General features: G+C 46.5%; 1 protein-coding gene across 6 annotated transcripts in view; it reads right to left on the reverse strand.

The window, feature by feature from the left end:
* Positions 1-18,002: 18,002 nt before the first annotated feature.
* Positions 18,003-19,354, reverse strand: part of LOC125717613 (uncharacterized) — a 1,382-nt gene continuing 30 nt past the window's right edge. Inside the window, exons 1-4 of one of the 6 annotated variants that reach the window (XM_048990753.1) lie at positions 18,899-19,354; positions 18,683-18,844; positions 18,306-18,341; positions 18,003-18,269 (exon numbers count right to left, since the gene is read on the reverse strand). The exon at positions 18,899-19,354 is cut by the window's right edge and continues 30 nt beyond it. In XM_048990753.1, coding sequence (XP_048846710.1) covers positions 18,210-18,269; positions 18,306-18,341; positions 18,683-18,844; positions 18,899-19,306 — 666 coding nt within the window. In that variant the 5' untranslated portion in view covers positions 19,307-19,354 and the 3' untranslated portion in view covers positions 18,003-18,209. Of the gene's footprint in view, positions 18,342-18,537; positions 18,575-18,646; positions 18,845-18,880 lie in introns of those variants that run through there. The other 5 variants (XM_048990758.1, XM_048990757.1, XM_048990756.1 and 2 more) reach the window with 5 other exon arrangements.

Consider the following 19,354-nt stretch of genomic DNA (forward strand, 5'->3'; position numbering starts at 1 on the left):
GGTACAGTGCAGTCGGAATACAGGAGCTTTTTGTTTTCAGAAACACCCGTCATCTGGTGCCGTGCACATGTCATGTTCTTTTCCTGTGAAGGACACCGACGTTGACCTTAGAAGCAGAGCATTCCTGCTGCCTTTACTGCCACACTGAGTTCGGAGTCAGAAACGGAGAGTAAACACGGACCCTGGAATCACCCCCAGGCATGAAACATGAAATAAGCACAGGATTGCAAATGCCGATGGCTTGTGCTACCCTATAGGCTGACTGGTGCTCCCACGGACTCTAACGACCAATCGTTAGGCAAAACGAGTCGGCACAACAGCTGATGAATCATGGGTATTTTTGATGAAAAAAAAATAAACCCAGATGAATCAGGCAGCTGTGAAAATCACCATAAACCTTCAATTAACTGTAAAAAATAGTATGATGAAACAGAAACACCATAATTATGAAGATTACTAACAAAGCATATTTCTGAATAATTACATTAACTTTGATTCAGAATATTATGTGATAATTGAAACCAGGAATTTTGCCATGAAATCATCCAAACGGACTCAAGTCATATTCCAATGTAGGTAAAGCTCCAAGTGATCAATTAACTGTTGAGTAATTTTCCTGGAAATTGGCATCTATGAATGAACACACGAGGGCTTTTTCATCATGGGTAACAGCGCACTGAGGTCAGCGTGGAAGTGATCCAGATGTTCAGCAGCATGGATAACTTTTATACACAATAAACCTATTTGCGACTCTACAAACTTTGACTGTACTTGTAGGATACGTAAAATCCAATCCCATTCTAAATGGCAAAATGACTTAACATTAATAACCCGTTATTTAGAAGCTGAGAATTAAAAAGGTGAGCAGGGGGTAAAAAAACACATTATTCAGTCTGGATGCTACGTATGTTACATTTTAACCTAACAAATCAGCTCCTTCAGTAAAATAGCCAATAAAAGGGAACTATTCAGTATCAAGTCATAAAATATGTGTGGGTGAAAATTTCATTGCAGTCATAAAATATAATGGCTGCATTTCTAAACTGCCTTTTCACGGGCAGCCTCTCATGCACAAACTGTTATTTATCACACAATGCGCCTTTCGCCTCGGAGAACACAGAGGGTCCTTTTAACCTCAGGGCTGCCAGGTTCACAGACTTACAGGCTCATATCTAAGCCTCTCTTGTGCGGAGGAGGTTTTGGTTCGAGCTCAGAGTTGCCAGGCATACTGAGAATTAATTTCAAGCTCTTAGATCTTTATACGTAAGCAACAAAGCAATAGATCTTTTTTTTTTTTTTTTTACGGTTTGATTTTTGGATGATTTTGAATGTGAAAGTGAGTTTTGTCTCATTCCTGTAAATGTTCTTTACCCCCTCTCTCTCTCAATTGAGTAAAAAGCAAAAATTTTAATTAAAACCATGAACTGTTTTTCTTTGTGTCCAGTTCCATTGTGTGTAATTGTTTCTGGAGTCCTTTGGAGAGATCCATAGTGTTCATAATGTTGTTTTTTAAAGTAGGTGCAAATCTTGCACTGGTTGGCATCCCGCAAATGTTTGGCAGAACAAGCCCTAAATGTTCGCATCAGACTCTCAGTCTCCATCGGCTTGTTCCCTCCTTTCTGGTTGCTCCATATGTGTGTATCATGGAAAATCCCAGCTACACTTCTGGAATCTTTTATATTGAGGGGAATGTGGGGGGATTCAGCATCTCTAAGACTCTTAGATCTTCAGTGGGGAGAAGCCAGTGGGTTAGGGAGGATGTAGGAGACTGAAATCTGAGGCCAGATGGGCCTACAGATAACCAGGCCAGCTCCTGGTCCTGATGCAAGACCTCTGCCACATCGCTAGAAGATGTCAATAAATCATTAGCAAGCACTTGTTACCCAGGCTGGATCTATTGTATGACTGATGGGTCTGATTGCTCAGGTAAGAGAAATTGCAATACTCCCTAGATCTTAGACTCATATGTGAGTCAGTGAATGCTTGATTCATGATCATTCTGTCCTATTTGCCTTCTTTGATTTTGAGTTGGGTTGCTTCCATTTCTTTGCAGTTCCGCCTATAAGGATAATCAACCGACAGGCAACGGGCACACTCACAAACACACACAAAAGTCTGTACAATCTGGCAGTGGAGGCCTGAGATCTGAGAGAAGCACAAAGCCACAGCAGGATGCTAAGCAGGATCTCCCGGGTATACACAGAGTAATGATTCTGGACCTTCCTTCCTCTATGGGTCAAGTGACCACACTTGCCCCCCTGGCCCTTTGCCACGCTCCTAATCTATCACGTCCGGACCATGTGCTTTGTCTGTCTGTTTCCCCAGTGACAGGCGGACCCATTGGGAGCTGCCCCAAAGCCAGGCCCGGCCCGGCCTAGACGAGTCCCAGAGCGAGAGCGGAGCGCCGTCCAAGCGGCTTTCTGGAAGGGGATATGATGGCGAGGATTCCCCTCTGTGGAATTCCCCCGACGACATGCAGTGGCGGCTCACCGGTCTGGCCGAGAAGCTTTGGGTAACTGATAAACAGATGTCACCATCCCTACACTGGCCGGGGGTGGGGGGTTGACCGGAACCCTAGGGAGGCAATGGCACAGGCTTGTCGACAGCTGTAGGAAAGGTGTTGTTTCTATCTAAACAAAGGAAAGCTCTGGTGGCCTGTTAGTGACAGAGGGGTGGGCGCAAGTGGGAGGGGGGGTTGTTGTGAAAATGGCTGAGCTATGAATCGGTGTAGAACTGCTGTCTGTATTTAACATGCCCTTGCAGCTCTCCTGATAAGAAAAGGCATTTGGCTGTCTGGTTTTGAACAGAGCGTTTAAGCAGGCGAGCTGCACGCTTGAATGTGCATTGCACTGAGGCTGCTAGTTGTAGGGAATTAATTTCTTAATGTCTTCTGTGCAATGTTGCTCCCGTCCTCTGGGAGCCACGTCCCCTATCCACTGGCCAGTGACGTGGGTTGTTGTCAGGGCGGAGGGCATCTCAGCCTCCCTCAGCGCTGATCGTCTCCAGACCTGGCAAATGCTCAGCTGCAGATATGCCTCACTGGGACCGGGATGAAGAAGCTAGAGATATGGAAGGAGACTTAGATTTACAGCAACACTGGGTCGCACCTCACTGACTAGCTGTTAAGTCATTGTTATGAAGCTGGTATCTTTATTCACCTGGATGCTAAATGTCTTATCGCATTTTGCTACTGCTACCCCGTTTGCCGCAAGTTCTCACTCAGAACTAAGTAATCGCTAAACCATAAACAACTTTGTGTCACCACTCCCCATTTCACCTCCCTAATTCTCCTGTGGGACACGTCCATCACACAAAGCCAGTCTCTCCGGCTCCCCCCCCAGCTCCTATTCTGGGGTGATCAGGGCAGGGAAGGGGGGGGGGGGTACAATGGACACAGCGGGCTACGCAGTCATGGCTGAGAGGGGCAGCTTTTAGTGAGTAGACAAAATGGATAGAAGGTTTTTGCATAACAGGCTTCGAATTTGCACTGGACTCTTGGGAAACCCCAAACGTCAATGGAAAAGATGCTAAGTTTTTTAGAGTGGGGGAAAAAAAACTGCTGTGGGGGAGGATTCTGTCTGTCAACCATACCACTTATTATAATATTACACCTGTGCCAAGTAGGGACACAGTTCAGACGCACCACAAAGGGACATTAAACGCCACGTTGGATGCTTCTCGTGGCGTCAATGCCACATCACAGAGATGGGGGGGGGGGGAGGGTTATTTATTAATTACAGGGTCATGGTTGAGGCTGGGAGGGGTGATTCACAGGAAACAGGCCATTTTCTGAGCTGAACAAGCACATTCAGAAAAGTTTCTATTTAAAGGAGTGCCATTCGGACTGAGTGCAGACCCCATTCTGGAGACGCCTTATGACGAGTCTGTGATAATGTCCCCCTTTAAGTGGCCAAGTCAATGTTTCCCTCTGTGTAAATGGTCACTGTTTACACTCGACCCTAATTTCTCTCTGTGATCTACTAAAGATGGGGGGGGGGAGCAGGGATAAGAAGTCATTAAAAAGGCTTATGAACTAAGGCACGTCAAATGGCATGACAAGGCTATCGCTTGTGCTTTCTTCCTTTTATTTTTGATTTCCTGTCTCCGGCCCCCTCTCACACTTTGTCATTATTACCTTTGAATGGAAACAAGGGAATTTTTGGATCACGTACCTGATAAGCAGCAGAATGTCTTCCTCCTTGGGTCTCAACTGTCCTCTGCTGGCCGTCAAACGCATCATATGCTTGCAATTACGACCGAGGATCCGCAAGATGTATGCGAGGAGGGTCAGAAGTAGCACAGCACGACGTCCAACGTCAACATTTCTGAAGAGGAGACCATGTGCATTAAGTGGGGATATATATCACGGCGTATGCATATCGGCCAAATATATTCCATAATCATTTATGCGGAGTCATGGTGAGTCTGAAGCCTGTTCCAGGAATATGGCGGGTCTGGGATGGGATGCCAACCCACTGCAGGGTGTGTGCATGATTTAAGGCAATTCACCCCAACTGCACATCTTTGGATGATTGGGGGAAACCCAAGCAAGTTTGGGGAGAAGATGTAAACTGGACACAAACCCCGGGAACCCCGGGTGGGATTGAATGCCGCTGCGCTGCCGTTTGGTCCTACACGTATCGTCCTACACATGAGGCACCAGGGAAAAGGTTACTATAAAGAGGCTTTCAGGAGATAGTCTGAATACTGAGCCTGTTCTTTAGATGGGAAGAAAGGCGACCACTGCTGCATTGTTCGTGGGTAAATGGTAATCTGTAAAGAGAAGGCTGTGCGTTAATCTGTCTTGGGGGCGGGATGCTGACACATCTGCTGACAGGGCTAATCTCAGCGTTAATCCGTGTCGTCCCCCACTTGCGAAATGCTACCATGACCGGGGGGGGGGTTGGTGTGGATGCACATGGAAGCAGGAACTGGGGGGGGGAGGGACAGGTAAGCAGTTTAATTTAGTCATGTGCTGACAGCTGATGAGCGAGGCAGGAGTGGAGGAACTGAGCCACTGCCTTATGTTAGCTCATCCACCCACCTCCGTGGCCTCCATGTGCCAAGGACATTCGTTTCCCAGCCTTCTACTGCCATGACATCACGACAAGCCTCCTCTGACTCCGCGCCACATGAGTGCATGCTAAAAAGATGCTTGGCACTGGAACTATCAGAGTTAAGTGTATGTGCGACAAAAAGCGCGGCTCAAATGCCTGCGAGCCTCCCGTCCCTGTGCCGATCTTCTGAAGCTTTCCAGCCTCTGGGTTTGTTGACGAACCTTCGTCTGATTCTAAACGCTCAAACTCTGTAAGACATTTTCATCTAATCTCTGCTGGAACCTTTTGTTCCACAAATTGCCCTTGACTCAGCATTACTGCATTAAGAACTTAGAGTTGGATCTGCTCACCACCCGCACTCAAAATCAAACATTTCCACTTCCTTTGTAAAATACAGACAGATTTACATGAATCCCTTTTGGAAGAAATTTGAGATTAATTTTTAAATAATTCTCCGAAATACAACTTTCTCGTTAAGCCTGAGTGAAGCTGTCAGCTATACTTTGTTATTCTTGAAATTAATGCGCTATAAACATATCAGCACCATATTAAATTAATTACCAAATGAAGCTGAGCCCACTGTTCTTTAAGGACGATTGATGTCATGCTGCCATCTCTCCTGTCAGTGACGTGTTTAGTCGTGTTTTGACACGGTCTTCCCTCCATCGCACACGTGTGGTTTTGGAGTCTAATCCTTTCTGGAATGTTGGCTGTCTGGGATTAGATAACTGTTTCATTTTTTTTTTCCCGCTGTCATAAGACTGAAATTTTTTCTCGATTTTGAATTTTTTATGATTTTCTTGCCATGCCTGCTGATAACCAAGTACCTGTCAATCCCTGAATATCTGGGCTTGATACAGGTATATTTCTGCTCGCCAGTAAGTTTGTATAAACGAAAGTAAGAAAGATAGATTATGACGTTTCGTTTTGTTATGATGTTTCGTTTGTGCGTGTGTGTGTGTGTGTGTGTGTGTGTGTGTGTGCGCGTCTGTGTGTGTATTGTATCCTGTACTTCCTAGGATGGGTCCCAACAGCTCACCACAACCCCGATGGACGCTTGGATGCTTCGGATGAAAGTGACAGGCATGCAGTGAATGAACAAACCAAAGTCATCATATTGTAAAAAAAAAGCTGGGTGCATATTCTGTGCATTAAGGGAATATTAGCGAATCGAAACACTCAAGTGAAATAAAAACCGATTCCAGGTGAAGAGTGAGACATGCAGCTGGCAGGCGACAAGAAGCCTTCATGTCCTTAAAAGTCTTCTTCTCTTGAAGGTCTTTCAACTATTAGATTACAGTCCTTATTTGGGAGGCCCATTTAAGCCACTAATACAAAACATTCCACGACTCGATATTATGAATGTGACTAAAAATGACTAGTCTGTGCTGAAAATGTCTTTCATATGGTATTTTATACTGTCCTTTTTCATAAAAGTTTGAGGACAGGCCAGATATCTCATTTTAATTGGGTTTCATCTCTGTTCTGCAAAATATATTAGGCTAATGCGAGGCACATTTTCTTGATATTGCTTTGGGTTGTGATGAAGAATCTCTTTAGCATAGAAATAGCATAATAATTATGAAAAAATGTGATGCCCTTAGCTTAGTGTGTAATGAGTAGTAAGTAGAGTAGTGGGAAAATGCTTAAAATATGAAGTCCAAAGCTCTCACTAAGGGAAACTAAGACGTTCAAGCTGAGCGTGTTTGTAGCGCCTGGTACCCGCAGCCTAGCCAGAGATGGAATCAAAACTCGGGGCCTTTGTTCATACCTGCAACAAATGAGTAGTTGGCTAGGAAAATAGGCTACTTAACATGGAACACAAACTGAGCGGCTTAATGAAATTATCGCATGATTTCTGTAAGCAAAGTCAAAGCGTAGCACATATAAACAAAAAATCAGAACACAACAGCCAGCACTTACAGTGTTCAGTCAGAATGTCTACATGTTAGAGAAAGTAGGTGCCACATTAAATCCCTACCACAGGGGGTTAACTAAAACCTCGCCACATAAGGTTAAACGGCGCCCGGGTGCCAGGCACTGTGCCCCAGCGGCGGAACAGCCACCCGCCCTTGCAAGTCGTCATGGCAGCCCTCCAGCATAGAGGCAGACCCTTCTCCTCCGCGGCCGCCATCCACGCCCCGGTTGGAGCCAGCCTGCAAAGCGGAAAAAAAAGCATCGCGTCGCGGGGCGTCTGTTCCCGATTACCGCCGCATGGCCGGATCGTCAAAAGGCAGAATGACGTGCTAGATGCGCTAACTATTATGCCTCTGGAAATAATGTCATTCATAATGTGTTATGTAACATTAGCGGCATTAGCTTATACGTTTGTTTAATGTCGAATAATTTAATGTTTTCTTAAGGGCTTATAATCTCTGGAAGCAATGACGTATCCAGCAAACCAGCAATACCGATGAACACGACAACGGAATATTAATTGCCTTGGAACACTATTGGATCGTTTTTTTTGTTACTTTCTTTTGTTATTTTTTTACTGTTTATGATGGCGCAGGACCAGGCCACTGGCCATGTGGTTTCTGAAAGCCCCCCCCCCCCCCCCCCTTCAACCCCCACCCCCTCGGGGACACAAGGGATGTTGGCCTATAGCACTACTCATAGGTAGACTTGCGGACAGGTAGATTTATCGCAAAGTTATAAATGTAGCTACGTAAACAGGGGTCGTTAAACCCTCTGTTCTGTACCCAGACCAGTGTATCTGTGGCAAGACTCGTCGGTGTCCACGGTGAAAAAAAATGTAAAATGTAGGTTGTGTTTTAAAGACAACGTCCGTGGTAAAAATTGCTTGTTATCAAAACGTCCGTTGAAATTTGCCAAGGTGTTGACCTCAATGCATAAACAAGTACGTTTCTTTAGAAAGCAGTAATGATAAGGTTCTGATGATTCTGAGCAAAGGCTACACCCGTCAGTAGCAGTAATAATATTGTACATATTTCTCCAAATAGCCCCAAAGCACACACACTAGCTGATGGATACAAAATTACGGCATATAAATCAGGCTAAATGATGAAACGCGTTTCTGCCGAACAAAATTCCATCTACAGCATTTTCAATCTGTGGGTTTATCGGTTTAACTAAAAATACTAAAGAAAAATAAGCATATTTGTTTCAAACCCTGAAATAACATCTTTGACCTGTGTGTGGTATTACTGTTGCTAAAAATACAAATGCATTGAAATTTCCTAACTATTCCCTTCTGACATTACGGTAAATACTGGTAACCTCATAGCAATAAAATATTCCACAAAATTGTTGATAAAAAACAACCCCATTCCAACAATACTCTAAGACACAAATGTATTCCTAATCACATGTATGACCAATAGTCATAAATCAGCCTTCGCTTGAAGGTGTTTGGCTGCATTACTCCATTTCCAAACACTGCTTATCCGTTTATGGATATGGTGATCTGAGTAGGATCACACACACACCAGCTGACTTGAGCTCTGTGTCTTTGAGACCACAGTGGGGGGCAAACCCCAACAAACGGGGGGCTTGGGGATCAGGCATGCAGTCTTTGAACATTTCAGTCTGCAGTCCTGTGCACTAATGAAGGGACCTCAGCTGTATTGCTGTCCAGCCATAACCTCACAGGTTTTGAAGGCTCATTTTTCCCAGACATGGCGCGCTTCTTCTCGGGATGCTGGAGTCTGGCCAGCCGGGCTGCCGATTTGACCCGTCTAGCTTTGCCATCACTGACCTCCACATGGCAGAATGACACCTTGAGCAATTTACTGCTCTGCAGAGGAACAGGAAACCTGCAGGATAAATTTGCTTCCTTCTTGGCTGAGATAACAGTCGTATAGATAAAATTCCGATGTCTGTGTTTTACTATTCCGAAGACTTTATTTAGCAGGTCTAGTAAGAAATTATCTCACTTTTCCGTCATGTGTTTCTTTTCTGTGTGGGAGAGCGTACAGAGAAAGTGGACTCCATTGTTACAAGGAAAAAGAAAGAGTTCCTGCATCTTACACTAAAATAAAGCCCCTTTCTCGCCCTTCAGCTAGATCATGGAAATTCATGTGTTGAGGTAGGAGATTCGGGAGAGCGGGCAGGTGTTGGTGCTGTCGATCTTCACCTCCTCACGGTGAAGTGTGCACTCCGGCTGTGCACCTTGTCGGCTCATCAGCTGCCACCTCTCTCTGATTGGATCTTCACTAGGCGTTGGGAACTGGCAGCAGATGTCTCAGGTGACCAGAGTTATTTCTCTCCATTGCACTTGATTTATTCCACCTTGACGGAAGGTATAGATCGTCGTGCTCTTTTTTCTTCTATACCCAGTAACCCAAGACATTCATCCGGACACCTGCACCTAGGGCGCTGCTAGGAATCCTGGGCCCCCGATGGAGTACAAGAGAGTTTGATATTGGGGGACACAGCTTACTATAGTAATATAAATGCAAAGGTCTATTTGTAGGGAGGGAGTGTGAATGAAGTCAAATTAAATACTGGGAGGTACATGATCGCTCGATCTCTACTGGGCCCCCTGACAAAATGTTACCTTGTTTCTCGTCCACTACCACTAAACCAGCTCTATAATATCCTACTTTATTTCTTCCTTTATTATGTGCGTCTCCCTGCCCAGTTCCCATTAGCTCTGGAGCAGAAGAAACAGCATCTGGCCACCTTAGTTCCTGCATCACTGGGTTCCACTCCCCACGCAGAGCAGACAGGTATTTAACAGGGCCATTCCTACATTTGATGTTATGATATTATTTCTTGCTGATTCTGCTCCCCTGTAATTCAGCAAATGATTGATACTGATGTCTGAAGCATATGCTCTATGTACCTGGCAACCGGGAATCTCTAAGAACAACTGCTTTCATAGAGCGTAATCCATTATTTATAAATCATTTACCAAGGAAGGAAACGGCATGTTAAGCGTACCGAAACATCCTTATGCACGCTCAAGGTTTAAATATAGCAACAACAAAAAAAAGCTTGTTTCACCAGCTTAAGAGAGGCAGTAAGTCAATATCATTTATGACAGAATTGTTCTTAATTAATGGAATCAATTATGAAAACCCGGGACGGGCGCAATTCATCTCGGTGTCCGTGGCGGAGTGAGCTCTCTGCCGCACCGGGTCGCATCTGGTACAGGATGCAGTGAGCCGTTAAGGCGCATTTCTGGCAGGCGGCCTGCGATGAATGCGATAAGAGGAGCTTAGACTTCCCCTGGTTGCCATGGGAGCGACCTTACGCAGACACGCTGAAAAAAAAATAACCTGCGAGTATCAGGTGTGAGTGTGCGACTAACCCAAAATAGACAGTTAATTGATTTTACAGATCACTGCTCTGCGAACTGTTATGGATGCCTGCTCATCAATAAGTCAGATCCACCTCGATATTTTACGGCTTATTATCTTCCTGGAGGGAGATTGTCTGATAACTGTTTTTGTCGCAACAGCTGGGGACGCACGTAGCGTGAGATACACAGGAAATGTAAGCTAAGATAGTGTGATATGATGAAAGCCTTTGCAAGCAGCAGGCTCTGCGAGTTCGTCGGCGTCGCCGCCACTTCAAATTTGCCTCGGACGTAGCGAGTGATCGTGGAGCCCATTTCATGTGACTCAGGAACGGGGCACGGTGGATGCAGAGCACGTAAACGGGTCGAACTGGACGACGCGTACCTCAAAGCTGAGGAAAGCACGGACCAGATGGAGGAGCAGAATGAAGAAATGAAGTTACAGGAAATATGAGGCGGAGGTATAAGCCGAGCAGCTGATGTGAGTGATGTGATGAGCCGTGGAAGAAGAAGCAGACCAGAGGCAAACTTCTCGCGTTGGGAGTGTTGCAGCCTGGGCAGCCGGCAGAAGACTGTAAAGCTGATGAAATCCTTCTGAGGAAGTTAAAAAACCTGACCTGCATCCAGTTGTGAGAACAGGTAAAAACTGGAAGCCCATTGGCCAAGCAGTTAAACCATATAAACCAACTCATCGTCTTTATAAATATTTGGTGTATGAAGACTAACGATATTCGTGCTTCTCTTCACAGCAGCAGAAACCTTTGTTCCATATCCGTTTCTTCAAAAATGAAATCTTCACACTACTGAACATCATAGCAAAGAGAAAAGATAGACACCAGAATTTGCTTTATTTATGCCTCTAGTTTAAATATCTGGCCTTCAATCCTATAAAGATAATTTTACGTTGTGTTTTTATGCCATATTTGGCTTAGTTTTGTTAGTTTTGATCATAACTGTTGGTCAGCTTTCATTTTTTGTAGAGCCATTTCTTGGTAAATATTATTGAGGCTTTTCGCTCACATCAGGACATAACTCAGCCAGATTTTCCAACTTGGTAGGTGGCTTGTTTTATTCTTGCAGGAGTGTAAAGAGGACTATAAGATTACCAATGCGGTTATTTTATTTTGGGGGGTAGATGGTGAATACCACAGACACTACCAAAAAAAAAATCCCATGCTTCTCTTCAGATGGGTTCTTAGTGTGTAAAAAAATTTAACATATGACAGTTGTGCTGTTTTAGAAATAGCATTTTTTTAGCACAGTTTCGGGTGCCAGTTCTGCTATATGCTTAACCGACCATAACACCTTCATACCTGCCAAGCGGTCTCAAAGGCAGCTCCGGATCCGCAGCCCTTCCAGCTGACGGATCTCTCAAGCCCCGCGGGGTCGCCCCGGCTCTTCACGGGAGAGCGAGTGCTCGTTGGAGAGGCCCCGAAACCCTGGGGCCCGGACAGCCAGCAACCCACAGGCACCTGACCATCACTGGCAGCTCCAATCTGCTGCAGCACCAAGCCAAGAATCCCCCGGCCAACTGCAACCCCACCGTCTCTCCTCCCCCAGGAATGATTCCAGTCTCGTCCGGGCTGCTCTGGGACTCCAAGTCAAAGCTTTATGCAGGAAGAACATCCATAATGCAATCCGGGAGAGATCTGAAAGGTCACATCGCTGCAGCTCTCCTGACCTCTTAGTCAGCTTCATCAAAGGCCAGCCTGTCCTCCATGTTGATAATCATCTGGAGCAAAGTCATTCGAAAGGTGATCATTTCTGCCATGCATATACGACATGAATCTCCGACGCTGGTCAGTGCTACTTTTTGCCGATTGGATCCTCCCATATTTTCTTACCACCTGTCCTATACTGTATGTACAGTTTAACATTTTATTTATTTGGCCAACACATTTATCTAAAGGAACAAACAGTTTTTCTTTTAAGAAAGCCGAGTCAGGCAATCCCTGGAATAACTAGGGGGGGCGAAGGTTCACGCTCAGGGGCCCGACAGTGAAACTACTCTACTGACCCTGAGATTTGAACCAGCGACATTTCTGATCACAGGCACGGCGCCCTGACCTGCTGACTCACATGTCGCTCTGCTTGAGACAGCAAATGCTGAAATTACATCTGCAGAAAAGATTGAGCGGTTCACCGTCGGGGGCCCGTTTGGGTCGTCTGCTGGGGGCCCCTACTTGGCTCCACACACTCTGAGGTTCGTTCGGCTTGGCTACTGGCGGAAACATGAGTTGCAGCAAAATAAACGCAAGATCAGACGACACGGAGGTTCCCTCGGACAAGACACCACCTTTATTTGGCGACGTCATGCGATTGTGGGAAGCGTCACCCGGGGTCCTACGAGGGGTAGAAGTGAACGCAGCAGAGCATGCGTGCATACGTACACGATGCATGTACCAACCAGGGGTGCAGCAGGAAGACGGCCAGGATCATAGGGGGAGTCTGGCACGTCTTCAACGACGACTGAGCAGGAAGTCCTTGACCCCGATCCTGCACGCTGAGGCGTTCACAGCGTTGCCAAGATGCTCCGCGCATTTTCACATCTGTCAGTTTGCATTTCCATTGTGATGAACTGGAGGGCAAGACATTTTGGCACATGAGATCAAGAGAGTGTGCGCTTTTCTGGAAGGGACATCAATGTGCAGGATGTAATATAACAATATAACAGTGAGGGGCACACAACCACCGCAACACTTGCAAAACCCTAAATACCCATGAAGGCATGGGGGACGGATTGGGCCATTGACTTCATTGTGCTCAATATACAGTGAAAGAGCAATTATTTCAAAAACGAAACTTTGCCAATTGGAATATGAATAAAAATAAACCCGGGGTAAAACATCTAATACATTAGTCCCAGTGAAACCAATAGCTGTCCAATTTCTGCACTGGTGCTTGTTATGATGACCAAAGCGAGACAAGAACAGAAGCAGCATGTCTGACCTGCGTCCCGATCCCCCAACATCTACTCTGACTTCCAGTCAATCTATATCTACTTATGATATTTCAGTTCAGGATTTCTTTGAGAATTCGCCAAGTTCCCAGCACGGGAGTGACAACAGATCGGTCACTCACTGAACGAGCATGAAGATGGATGAAGATAGCTCTGCCCATAAGTCAGCTTCCACTTTGGTGCCCATCGAAGTTTTCTTGAGAAACTTTCTTGAGAGTTTTAAATTTTTTTATTTTTTTTGGAATGAGAACGTATGGCTTCCAGTAGGCAGGATACACTCATACACCAGGCTGGATCCCTGGGAGATAGTCGTTTGATTAAGAAGGCAAACTTGCAGCCCATAGGAACTGCCTGAGGTGAGGATTTATGGTAATTATTGGGAATTAAGCTGCTTGGGCTCTCAGGTTCCTTTACTGTCCACTCAGGTGCTGTGACTAAGGAGACTTCAATATCCGTAATAGCTGAAAATGATTTTATATCTTGAAGGCATCCAAAACGTGTCGTGTTTAGAGAATGTTCTTCAGGAATGGACTGGACGGCTGGAACGCAGGTGGCCACAGTTACCCCACACCTCCAAAGTTGGGGTTGAATCCCATCTCCATCTTGTGTGAATGCGGAGTTTGCAGGTTCTCTCCGGTTCTCCCGTGGGTTTCCTCCAGGTATTCTGGTCTCCTCCTACATGCTGAGTGTGCGTGCATCCCATCCAGGAAGTCCCCCCTGTCTTGCACCCTACGCTGCCTGGAGATAGTATCCAGGCATTCTCCTCTGTGACCCTGCCTCGGATAAATGGTTAGAAGATGAATGGAGGTTTATAGCTTAATGTCTGCTATCATCTGGTTGGTGTCTCTCAGCTGACAGGAGGCTTATGGAGATACATTGGGCCCATTTCAATGGCTACGTGCTTTTCTATCAAACCTACTGCTATGGCCCTTCTTCTTGCCACTATACAAGGAAGGGTGTGGTGTTTGTTATGGCTCTTGAAGGGCTCTCCTTGAACCCTGGCGCCTGCAATCTCCCTCCCCAAAACAAAAATGCTTTAGGGAGAGTCCTGAGACCGATCGAGGGATGTAGACTGTAATCCATACAGACACCCGTCCTCCCACCTGCCACGACTTGTTTGGGCTGCTCTTTAAGCCTCTTCCAGGCTAATTAAATTTTTGGTGTTTCTCGCAGAGACTGTGAGAATGGTTTCAGTCAAACTGGACTGACTGGGTACTGCTGTGCAGCCTCAAAGCACACCAGTCTAATCTACCGCTCTCCCCCAGGTGATACCGAGCATGTCTCACGTTTTAACTTCTGACAGGACGTCCCTCAATTAGCTCTTCAACATTTTGGATGCAGACCTTTTCTGCAAATCAAATCTTGCACATTTTCCTTCTTACTCTTACCCCATCCTGACGACTAAGATTAGTCTCTTGGTTCAGTATTCTTTAAACGATTTCCTTTGTGTCCTCTCAATGAACAAAATACCTTAGTTCAACATGTATGACACTTAAAAGACGAGGGAGAACGATCAGTGCATGGAAAGGCTTAGCTGATTAATGCTTGTGTTAGTTTAGACTACAACTCTTTATGCCTCCTGCCGCAATTCAACACCAACAGAACCCTTGGGGTGACAACCACACCCTAAAAGCTAAGGAAAAAATGAGAGGCCTGTCTAAGAAAGACACACGAAAAAAATCAATCCACCCAACTTTCTAAAGACTCCAAGAACCGACATTTGTCTATTTCTGTCAACAGGATTATAATGCGTAAGAAGTCATGAAAGGCATCGAGGTAACATTGTAGAAAGGACGTGTCACTGTGGAACATGTGCATTTATTATGTCTACAGAAAAATATTACATTCAGCGGGAGTTTTTTGTTCATCCTTTTCCAAGTCCTTGGAAAACATGACAGTTGTTTGAAGATCAATTAGCCTGTAAATTTAATCTCCAGCTTCAAATGACGAAACTGAACATGCCAAGTAATAATCCTCACCTATGGGCAATCAGGATCTGGTATTAAAAGATTGGAAAACCCTTTCTAATATAATAGTTACACTGCTGTGTATTCGCAGTCCTCAGAAAGCATGAGGAAATGGGAAACTGGCTAGAGGTTCGCATGTGCTGTGTCGGTCTTGTCACTATATGTATCACCTTCCCTCAATCATGCACGCTCTCCTTAATCCCTGTACATTTGCACTCATGCGTGACCGCACGCAGACATGCCGGCTCGACACGCATGTACCCCCCCCCACAAAGGAACAGGCTCCCCTCGTTCTCGTGCACATGCTAGCAGATGAAAACAAACAAGGGACACGCTACCACTAATGGATGATTGTTTCCCCCCCCCCCCCGCTGCCACTTCAAAGCCTCGGGTAATAGACCTTAATGGAGAGGGCAGCTCTGGAGGCTTCTCATGGGGCCTGGTTTAGTGCCGAGTGTCTCCAAACTAGACCCTAGACCTCTTCATCAAGGTTCCGAACAGTTAAGGGACAATGGCCAAATTTCCAACGCATTACCTTTGATCTCTGCTGTAAAGACCTGTCATTAGAAGCTACATGTGCTTTGAATCTTCATGTCAGTGCTGTCTTGGAGGGGGGGGGGGGTAAACCTTTGCTTGAGCTCAATGACATCAAACTCAGCCTGCCGAATAAGCTATCTTTATGTCCCACTCAAAGGGGAGGCCCTTTGTCTTAATTTTGTAAGACAGATTCCTCAAATTCCTTTTCTTCTCCTCCCTCTAAGCCCTTCCTTGTTGGAGCCATGAAATACAGCTTCAGCTTTAATAACTAGAAGGGCAGGACTGTGTCAGCTCACAGAATGAGCGTCTCTGGCTACAATCCTGGTATAGCGCCCTCTGGTGGCACTCCAAAGCCTATACAATGGGTCAAAGGGAGTAACCTTTCGAAATTGTTTTGTGTCGTTATAGTGGCTAGCGTGGGGTTACCGAGAACGAGCGATAGCACTCTCAGATAAGCTAATGGCTGCATGTACTTTTTTAGCAAATCCCCTATAAGTATGCATGAATCCGACGGAAAAATGTGCTAGAACTTTAAGGGTTTAGCGGGTTCAGTTGATGCAGCTCAAAGGTTTCAAGGCGATAAGCCTGCAAATCATGAAGTGCTGGCTTGACACAGCAGAGAACCTGGGATTCGTGTAGAGTCGAGTATCCTACATAGAACCGGATGAAAAGGACTAAGTCCCTCATTTGAAGTTAAACAGTGTGATCTGCTGTGTCTTATCAGCTGTCCGCGATATGGCTGGGAAATGCTCGACGTCTGTTTTGCATTGCGATGGCTGCGGCACATGATGGTTACTGTCCCCTTCACGTGCGAAGTGACCACAGTCCCGCACGCCTGGGTTACCGTTGGAAGCATCTCGCAGAGGTTGTACATATGGACGGCATAAAGTCGAAGAAAGAGAAGGAAGCAGGCTAAGTGTCTTGGGGCTTTTGGCGTAAATCTGTTTATGAAGTAATAAGGCTGATACACACACACACACACAAGCACATAAAAACACACACTTGCACATCACTGGGCCATCCGTTACATAATTCTTAATATAGATTTTCCGTCCCTGTTGTGGGGATCGTCTCCCAGAACCATGTCAAATATAGCTGTGTGACTACCCGCTCATGATGGGTTTGGTGTCCCTGCTCAGCAAGCTTCCGATCTCCACGTCTCCGGGCCGCTGTACGGCCTGTGTCTGGCGCGTGCCACGACGGTGATGCAGTGACGTTCCGGCTGACAGATTGCAGGGTAAGGAAAAGGGAGAAGCTTTATCTGTGGTTTGAGGCTCTCTTTTTTACAACCCACGCAGTTCCGCATGGAAGGAAAATGAAGTTTGACATTCATACGTTTCAGATGGGATGAGCACGGAGGGATGGAGCCAGTGAAATGGAATAGTATTTTTTGGAAGCTGAGGTGGAGGTTCAGTGGTTTGGGGTGTGGGCAGTGGTGGGGGTGTAGGAGGTGTAGCTGGAGCCGGGGGGAGGACAAGTTCGAGCCAGAGGAAGCCTAGCTTGCCTTCAGTAGGTATAGCCATACTTCCGGACTGAGCTGAGAGGCAGAAGCGCATGCTTTGAATTATGGGAAATGTCTTTAATCACTCAAACTGGAAAAAAAAAGTCATGCGTAAAGATAAGAGGGCAAGGACGAATTCACTTACGCACCTTCCCAACAAATAATCCCGCAATTTGCAATGCAGCACATCAAAAAGGTGCTATTTATTACATCACTTCTATTACCAACTCAGGAAACTATGAAACACTTTATTCTAAATAAATTCAGCCCTAATTACATTGAGCAGAAGGACCCCTTTTTGAGTGAATGATAATATCAACATGCAGGACATAGAGCTTATGAGGTTAATGAAAATAAGAGTATGATCAAGTCCCAGGCCGATTAGGCCATCCTGTGATTCTGTGGTTTTGGGTTGATTACGACCAGGGCTCCACTCCGGTGCCGCATGAAGAATCACGAGCAGTGGAAGAGCAGAGAGACCACGGCATCTGGTACGGGCGGCCTGGTGACTAGCCGGAGTTAACTGGTTAGCTTCTGACAGCTTGAAATAACGTCTGTCGCATGTCAGAGACTTATCGGATCATATGAGCGGTTTAAGGAGGAAGTGGTGAGACGAGATCAGTCTCTTCTTTCCTGCTAGATTTAAACTGAAACAGTTTCTGCAAAGGGTGCCTGCTGCGCAGCACAGCCATTAGCTACATGAGTGATCAGCCTTGAAGGCCTGTGGGTCTGAAAACTAACCCATAAGCCAGCCGGGACTCATGCATGAGCTCGTGCAGGTTCGTGCACGCTCGTCAGGACCAAATTACAGGCTGCCGAGCTGCATTTAATTGTTTCCATGCGCTACTTATTCTCTCCTGAGTGCACCTGAGACATGGGGATGCTGAAAGGCTCCCTGGGCTGAGAGTGGAATCTGAGATGTGAATTATGCCTGAGCTGTGAGTGACACCAAGGCTGTGAGTGACACCAGGGCTGTGAGGGACACCTGTGTTATGAGGGACACCAGGGCTGTGAGTGACACCTGTGCTATGAGTGACACCAGGGCTGTGAGTGACACCTGTGCTATGAGTGACACCAAGGCTGTGAGTGACACCAGGGCTGTGAGGGACACCTGTGCTATGAGTGACACCAGGGCTGTGAATGAGACCTGTGCTATGAGTGACACCAGGGCTGTGAGGGACACCAGGGCTATGAGTGACACCAGGGCTGTGAATGAGACCTGTGCTATGAGTGACACCAAGGCTGTGAGGGACACCAGGGCTATGAGTGAACCAGGGCTGTGAGGGACACCTGTGCTATGAGTGACACCAGGGCTGTGAATGAGACCTGTGCTATGAGTGACACCAGGGCTGTGAGGGACACCTGTGCTATGAGTGACACCAGGGCTATGAGTGACACCTGGGCTGTGAGGGACACCTGGGCTGTGAGGGACACCTGTGCTGTGAGGGACACCTGTGCTATGAGTAACACCTGGGCTGTGAGGGACACCTGGGCTGTGAGGGACACCTGTGCTATGAGTAACACCTGGGCTGTGAGGGACACCAGGGCTGTGAGTGACACCTGTGTTATGAGTGACACCAGGGCTATGAGGGACACCAGGGCTGTGAGTGACACCTGTGTTATGAGTGACACCAGGGCTGTGAGTGACACCTGTGTTATGAGTGACACCAGGGCTGTGAGTGACACCTGTGTTATGAGTGACACCAGGGCTATGAGGGACACCAGGGCTGTGAGTGACACCTGTGTTATGAGTGACACCAGGGCTATGAGGGACACCAGGGCTGTGAGTGACACCTGTGTTATGAGTGACACCAGGGCTATGAGGGACACCAGGGCTGTGAGTGACACCTGTGTTATGAGTGACACCAGGGCTGTGAGTGACACCTGTGTTATGAGTGACACCAGGGCTGTGAGTGACACCTGTGCTATGAGGGACACCAGGGCTGTGAGGGACACCAGGGCTGTGAGTGACACCTGTGCTATGAGTGACACCTGGGCTGTGAGTTGTTCCTGGGCTATCATTGGTTCTTGGGCTGTGAATAGTACCAGAACTGGCCCGTGATTTGTTCT

The sequence above is a fragment of the Brienomyrus brachyistius genome, chromosome 22 (assembly GCF_023856365.1).
Source record: "Brienomyrus brachyistius isolate T26 chromosome 22, BBRACH_0.4, whole genome shotgun sequence".
Taxonomy (NCBI): Eukaryota; Metazoa; Chordata; class Actinopteri; order Osteoglossiformes; family Mormyridae; genus Brienomyrus; species Brienomyrus brachyistius.